Genomic DNA, 7,997 nt, shown 5'->3' with positions numbered 1-7,997 from the left:
TTCCCTGTTATTAAAAGGAGTTTGAGAGAATCTGTGCAAACTATCTAGGGTGGATTGCTATTTATGCAGCCTGGTAAATGATCCTGGAATCACACTAAGTAGAGGCATTAATGAATGCATTAGTTGTGTTACAGAGCTGGAGACATAAGAGCAATGTTGAGGGTTGATAGTGGCTCAGTATCTAAGAGTCAGAAATTATGGTCATAACGTGTAACCTGTAACCTATCACATTCTTTGTAAACTGCAGATGTCTTTGATGGGGGATTTTACTGTCTTTCCCTCCAGTCCAACTTTATTTTTTGCCTTGTCCTTGGCAGGGTATATGAAATGAGATTGCCAGCTTTTTCTAAGCATGCACCTTGTTCAGAAGATCTGAACCTGGAAACAGATGGCATAAACCACTAGGTCAAATAAAATAATATTTTCTAAAGACACGTGAACAGTTGCACTGCCCAGCTGTACTGCACACTAAATCTTAAGTCTTGCAGAAATCCTAAATGCTGTACTTGTAACTTCATTATGCTGTTTGGAGTCTGTTCTGAGGCCAGCAAATCAGTTCAAGGGTTGTATGTCTGTAATAAATGTTTGTGTTGATATTTACTAGGTACATGGAGGAATGTAATGGAATACACGTGTCAGAGAGAATGAATTTATGCAGATATTTTTCTGGCATCTCACAGAATCACAGAATGGCAAGGGTTGGAAGGGACCTTGGGGGATCATCTAGTCCAACCCTCCTGCTAAAGCACGTTCACCTAGAGCAGGTTGCACAGGACATCGTCCAGGCAGGCTTTGAATAGCTCCAGAGAAGGAGACTCTCCAAACCACCTCAACATGCTCTTGTGCATTGCAGAAAAACAAGGGGCATTTCTGTAAAACTTTGATTTTGAAGGTTCTGCTTTTGACCAGCAGCTCTTGAATTAGAGAGGGCACTGATCGGTATCATTGTAAAAGTATTCTTTAGAGAGATGACATATCTGAACATGTCAGCCTCATAGAAAGAAATGAGAATGCAAGCTATCATCTCGTAGAGAAGACCTAGCTATATGTTTGGGAAAGCTCGGGGCCTTTCTATAGGTCGATATAGACATGCACACACTAGAACGTGTGTGCGTGTGCTCACACACTTAAGAGTTATCAGGGGTTTTTTATAGTAAAACAGACTGTTAGAGTGGTAACGTAAGCCGATTTTAAACATTCTACCCTAAGTTCTGTAATCCTTGTAACTTTGTTTCATAACTATGCAACTGTGAATAGCGTTGACTGATTCTGCTTCAAAATCCCCAGTGGCCTCAAAAACTTGGAGATGATTTCAAGTCATTGCTAGTGATAAATTACAAAATTGATGTTTTCAGGAAAGAAGGGTTTAGATAGCCCCTATTTAAGTTGGCGCATAAATATCTGTGCTTTCATTGACTATTTATATTTACAGTGTTTGTAGTTTTTTCTTCAATATTTGCGTGTCATTGTGTCCTGTAGAAAATTGTTAGGAGAGGGCTTTCTTGATAGCTCTGTTATAAAGAGTTTGAATAGATTGTAAGCTCAACGCTTTCTGATCTTTTAGTCCTAAATAACTGTGGTGAGGGTTTTGGCAAAAGAAATTAGGTAAGTGTTATGTTAGTTTGTGGCACTGAACACATTCCTTTGTGTATCTGGAAACTGCAATAGAGGCACTTACTTATTAATAGTTCCCATAATTAAGACGTTAAAATCAAGCTTTTTTGAGATGGAAGAGTTCAACAGGGCTTGGTTTGTTTTGCTTTCTTTTCATTTTTATCCCTGATTAAGTTATATGCTGAAAGAATTGTTGCAAATTAGGGCTTTACCTCTCACTTTTAGCTGTAGCCATTTTTGTCCTGCAACTGCTTTGTTGCTACAGCCTCCCTTTTCATTCCACACATGAGACTGGTAATAAACAGTAGGCATTCAGAGCAGCAATCTTATCTTATCCACATTCCTTAAGAGCAGCAGTTACTGCTTTTGTAGCAATCACCTTCTGTTTGAGCCGCACTGCAGCTCTTACTTTGACCTTTCTTGTAAAAGTCACCTGAACCTTGTTTTGTGCTTTTTGGAGTTTTTTCTTCCCACTCCTCTGTTTATAAAATGGAAATAATCATTGCCTGGTTTGCACAAAGATTTGATATTCTTACATCTTCTGTCTGAGGATGTCTAAATGATTTGCTATTTAAATATGGGGCTACTGTATACCCGCTAAAAATGTTTACACAACTGGAGTTCCACATCTGACATTTGGATTTGCGTTCTCAATGTTTCATTTCTTTACAAAATATTTGGATGATGTGAATATGTAGTTGAATTCATACGATCTCTCTCAGGTGCCATGTGCCTGAAACGTGCTTTTCAGAAAGGCTGCATTAAGATCAAATGTGGTAGGAGCAGTATTTGTAACAGTATGCCATCTTAATAATGGACTCCAAGTATTTGAGCATAGATACCATAGAGCTTACATCATATTACAGTAGCTGCAGTGTGTGACAATATGAAATGAAGATTCTTCATGGTTTTCGTGTAATTCACATAACACATCATGCATGTATGAAATGAAACAAGTAGTTACATCTTACTCATTTCACTATGTATTCCATTGGTATTACTAAAACCAGCACCAAATATTCTTAAGTAAAAAGCGTTTTAGTGCATATGAGATTTCTTATAGATGACCTATTTCTTTTTAGACAATGGCCAAGGTTATAACAACAGTGTTGAAGTTCCCAGCAGATCAGACTCAGAAGATACTAGAACGAGAAGATGCTCGACCATTGGTAAGTTATATAAGTAAACCAAGTTTATGCGAGAGATCAGGTTGCAAGAATAAGGAATTAGAAACTTTCTTTTAAGTCTCCTTTTTCCCTGTGTCCACATTCAAGAAAACTCCTTTTCTCCCTCCTTCCCTCTTCAGTAGACTGTCAAAGCCCAGCTATAGGTTTGAGTTTATAGCGAAAGTGAGGGAAAAAATGGCAAGCATATTTTCTTAACTAGTATTTCTCATCGGGTAAGCCATATTTCTGATAGCTGTGAGTGCAACAGAACAGAGCAAGTTCAGTCATCACTACTATTCTAAAGATGAATTTTCTAATCAAAAAATAAGTATCTTACACACTTCACATTAGTTTTGGTTGGTTGGTTTTTTCCCAGTTTCAATACACTTCTTATGTGATGGTTGCTTGGTATTTACTAGCTAATCTATTTACCAGAAAAGTGAATTTGGGTTTGAGAAGCAGACCCAAAAAAAGAACAATGATGTATAAGGATAAACATTTATTTGGTATTACTATTATTATTTTATGTATTGGAGCTATTTTTTATTAAGATAAAAACTGCAGGAATAGTTTTCTCTATGTTGTTTCTGGAGTCAACACTGTGATTCCTTGCTTTGTGGGTCAGCTTACTAAAATATTTAGGAATTAAAGTGAGAGGAAGAATTGCATTCTGTTTCTCTCACTGGCCTTGCATATATTTATTTAGCACTTGCAGAAAAAGAATAAAATAAAAATTCAAACATTTTTACATTTGAGTTGAAGTAGTTACACTAAAGTCCTGATGATCCATTGAAACAAATTAAAAAAAGAAGCCTACCATTTCATCTGCTTGAAGTATCAAATCTGAGGAAAGTGTTAAATACTTGAACATTTTCCTGTATTTAAAATACTTTTAGAATTATATAAATGGTGATAATACTGCGGCTCCAGTAAGTATTGTGCATCCCAAACATGATTTTCTCTTAATGCTCTCATTCTCTGACCTTCAAGTAGAAAGCTGGCACTTTTTTGTTTTGTTTTGGCAAGCTAGAGTAATGTTTAGCAAAGATTTTGACTTCTTTGTTGGCCAAAAGAGAGGTTAGAGAGATGGACCTTCTTTTGCAGTCCCTTCAGTTTTTTGATACTTGAAACTTGGTCTTCCTAAACAGATATTCACAATTTCTGATACTAAATAAATTTTTAATTCATCTAACAAGTTTTGATCCTTGGTATTAAAGGTCCTTGGTATTAAATTTTGGCTAGAACATAGAGTGAGGTGGGGTTTTTTTAAGCTGCAAACGCTTTGATTGTTAAGGATATCATCCTTCAAAGAGCTTCATGTCCTGATCACAAACTTCTTGGGTTTCATGTAGCAGTCCTTTCTTGGCTCGGATCTAGCCTATGAATTTTCTCCTTTCCAAATCCACAGAGATTAAATTAGACATTTAATGGAGACTCAAATATTAGGGCATATTATGGAGGATGTAGTAATTTTTTCTTCACTTTCAAAGTTACTAAGTTTGGTTACTAAAGCACAAATTATTTTTTGGGGGGGCAATGCTTTTGTAATGCTGCTTAGGACTAAAAAGTTAGAGGGGTCATCATAAATTATTGTGTCAATAAATATGCTTGGGGTTTTGGGTTTTATTTATTGATGTTTACTAACATGGCAGTAGTGTTTCTCCACCCTTAATATTGGAGTGATGCTGGAATTTTAAACTGTCTGGTATTTAGATCTCATAAGCAATAAAGTTCTGAAACTACAACATAAATGTGCATTTTTAACATAAAGCTTGGTTGTTTCTGTGTGTTAGCTTATAGTCAAAACATCTATAACTGATTTTAATGTGTAAATTGTTAATAAACTATGCTACTGGAAAAGAATAAGTGTGTGTAGTACTAAGCATCTGTGAGTAATTATTTAGCCTCTTAGTGGGCTTGTATTTAACAGGTTTCTGAAAACTATTAACAAATTCCTAGGTCAATAAACATATGGTAGATCAATGTATCTCCTTCACTAATCTAGCTTTTACTATGTAGTTACTGTGATCTAACTGCAGCAATCTCATCTGTAAGCAGTAGATGTCCACAAAGTTCTTACCTACACTATTGACATAGTCCAATAAGCTGTTTTCTTCCTGGCTTTGTAGTTTGCCTCACCTCGCAGTGGTATCTTCTGAATATCCCATCAGTCTGTGCTTAGTTAGCATGTGGGTGAGTGAAGCCTAATACATACTTGTTTTATTTGAAGATGAAACCTGTAGTATGAGACTAATCATTCTGCTTTTTTTTTCTTGCCTGCTTTTGTTTGTTAAAAGAAATTCAATTTTTCTGTTCTATATGTGTATGATAAACTTTGTTCTGCTCTTAGTCGTGTTTTGCTTTACAAAGCCAAGTTCGAAAATGGTAAATATAGATTCAAAACCAATCTTTTTGAGTAATAAGTGTAATTTGAAAAGTTGATTGAGCTACAGAAATCTCAGTTATAGAAAATCAGTTTTTAAATCAATTAATATGTAACATTAAATTTTAATGCACTTGGCTTTGTTTTGTCTTCACTCTCTGAGCTCCTTTTTTGAATAGGCAAATAAGTCAAATTTATGGGAGACATACTGTACTGCTTGAAATGAATTATTATATCTTATGAGTATGAGAAGTATGAGTTTTAGAAGATTGATGAAATAGTCTCAAGAGAGGAATTAGGATATGGTTGCAGTTAAACATCAGTACCTTTCTGAATCAGAGCTTTGGCTTGGTATCAAGAGAAGCTAGAGCAGAGAGGTTAGGGAGAACAATTTGGGGAGCTTTATGCTCCCAGTTGATTGTGCCTCTTTTCAGGTTTTATTAAGCTACTTTCATCATGATTCTGCAACGCTAATTGTAGTGTTACAGAAAAGCAACAGCTGATTTAGGCCTAAAGGTGCAGGTTGCATCCGAGTAGCCAAGCTAAACAAGCAGCACACAGGCAGTAGCGGTTGAGAGAGGAGCAGGATATGGAAGTATGCAGGTAAAACTTTCTGCACGGCTGATAAGATTACAATTTGAGTCATTAGGAGTGTATGACGTTTAACAAACTCTTCAGATGAATTCTACAGGATATGGTCAGCCCCTGCTTCTTTCCTTTTTCTCCTTTGCAACTGAAGAGCTTTGCACAGTTGCCAGGAATTGATTCCGTGCATGTGAAGCAATCGCTACCAGGGGGCTGAAATGCAGTGGCTGGCTTGCCCCACCACCGCAGCAAAATGGATTAACTTAGGCAGTTTCCATTGCCAGTTATCACAATGCAGTTGACGGGCTATCTTCCTGTCTTGCAGTCATGCAAATGCAGCCTTCAATACCAAATAATATCTGTTTCAAAGGAAAAAAATCTATTTATCTTGGCAAACAGTCATGGTTTCTACTTTATTTTGTGTTCTTTTAAACCTTTGAATACAATAGTGGATGCACTTTATTGCACTTAAAACACAATAGAGCTTGGACTGTTTGCCTCCTAGCCTTGATCACTTCTTGACAAAATCAGCCTTCTGTTGAAAAGAAATCAATTGTTGGTACTGATAGGACAAAGCTATTTACAGCATGATTGCAGAAAGCACATTTGAAACGTAAATTCTTATCATGCTGTCTGTAATGCTGGTGTAAAAAAGTTCTGGCATTCTCAGCTGCATTTGAAGCATATCACAGAAGGGCTTGATTTTGACCTTAATGTCAGCAATTACCTGTTACACTTTCATAACTTCAGCTAATATGGATGGAAACTATTCAGACCTCATTATTGGATTGTAGTTTCTTACTTTACCTCACATATTTTTGTGACTTATGCCAGTAGATAGCCAGCAAATGGGATAACATTCTTGCATGTATAAAACTTAGAAATTAAGATTATCCTGTCTTCCCTTACAAATCAATAAATATTTTCCTGGTAGAAGAGTGGTTTTGCTAACCCCAAAATTTTACTTCATCATTTCCATTTTGATGATAGGCCTTATGCAGAGAGAACAACTTTGTTTTTCATTGGATTGAGATGCAATGATGTGGTAGACTATTTCTAGTGAGGCTCCTGACTCTTGCTAGAGTTTACTTCGTTTTCATTGCAGTTTTTTCAGCTGTTTTGCAGATATTGGAATGGAATTACTTGCTCAAAATCAGTTAATAATTTGACAATTTGACTTACCTGAAATTCTTCCATCTCCTATTCCTATCAATAAACAACAATGTCATTATTATCTTAAAATTAAGTACTTCTAAGTTGCTCCTAATAGCGCAACACTTGTTCATTTGTCCTAACTTTTCATTCTTCTAGTCATGGCTGCGACCGTCTTGAAGAAATTGTGGTGAGAATGTCTCATGACGCTGCTGCTTAGAAATATGTTCATGTCTCTGATGATGTCCCTTGAGAAGGGACACGAAGACAAGCTATTACTCAAGGTCACAAATGGAACAGCAAGAACCAAAACTCAGCACCACCTTTGGACCACGAATATAGTTAAAACTGCCTTGACAAGAAACGCTAATCAGGGGTTATCTGGTGATGAGTCTTTTTTCTCTTCTATTGAACACTGTCTTCTATTTTGTGTTAAAGGTTATTTTTTTAAAGGAGAGAAAAAGACTTTATCCTAGGAAGGAATTGCCCACTACTGTATCTCTATACAGGCTTTACTGGGTGTTTTTTAAGAGTTGAAATAAATGGTTTGTTTCTTCTATTTATTTTTTTATTTTTGAATGAATTGTGCAATACATTTTTGGATGGGTAGCGGTTGAGGTGATTTTCCTGATGAACTAGGCACTCTTGATGACTCCTCTTTCCCGATTTGATCTTACGATTGTTTGCTAAAGGTCACTTCTATATGCTTTTGCCTACAATAAATCCAAATTGCAGTACCTCATTTGTTTACTCCTAGCTTTTGTACTTATATTTTCTGGAGAAAAAATACGTTACTGTAAATTGTAAATAGTTAATACATAACTGTATCATATGCTGATCTGTGACTGTTGACAGCACTAACCTGACAAGAGCTGAGATGAAATAAAGTTTATTTACTGTATAATTTTGGAACTTCTTTGGTATGATTTTTCCTTTTGAAAGGATCCACCAGTTTTGTTCTTGTTCCTGTTTGAAACATCCTTAGCTGAGACGTTTCCAGGCTGAAATCCCTCTCAAAAGAAGAGCTATTCATGTACATGGAACTGTAAGAAGTCAGTGGAGACCTTCAGATTTTCCAGGGCTAACAACCTGTGAAA

General features: G+C 36.2%; 1 protein-coding gene across 6 annotated transcripts in view; it reads left to right on the top strand.

The window, feature by feature from the left end:
* Positions 1 to 7,771, top strand: part of GOLGA4 (golgin A4) — a 62,740-nt gene extending 54,969 nt beyond the window's left edge. For 5 of the 6 annotated variants that reach the window (XM_035898183.1, XM_035898172.1, XM_035898179.1 and 2 more), the window contains 3 exons: positions 2,697 to 2,783; positions 4,910 to 4,973; positions 7,060 to 7,771. In XM_035898183.1, the coding sequence (XP_035754076.1) occupies positions 2,697 to 2,783; positions 4,910 to 4,939 (117 nt within the window). In that variant the 3' untranslated portion in view covers positions 4,940 to 4,973; positions 7,060 to 7,771. The remainder of the gene's footprint in view (positions 1 to 2,696; positions 2,784 to 4,909; positions 4,974 to 7,059) is intronic. The other variant, XM_035898168.1, reaches the window with a different exon arrangement.
* Positions 7,772 to 7,997: the final 226 nt, after the last annotated feature.

Source organism: Egretta garzetta, unplaced genomic scaffold (assembly GCF_000687185.1).
Source record: "Egretta garzetta isolate BGI_Z169 unplaced genomic scaffold, ASM68718v1 scaffold670, whole genome shotgun sequence".
In the NCBI taxonomy this organism is placed as follows: domain Eukaryota; kingdom Metazoa; phylum Chordata; class Aves; order Pelecaniformes; family Ardeidae; genus Egretta; species Egretta garzetta.
This window is presented reverse-complemented; position numbering and strand designations above follow the sequence as displayed.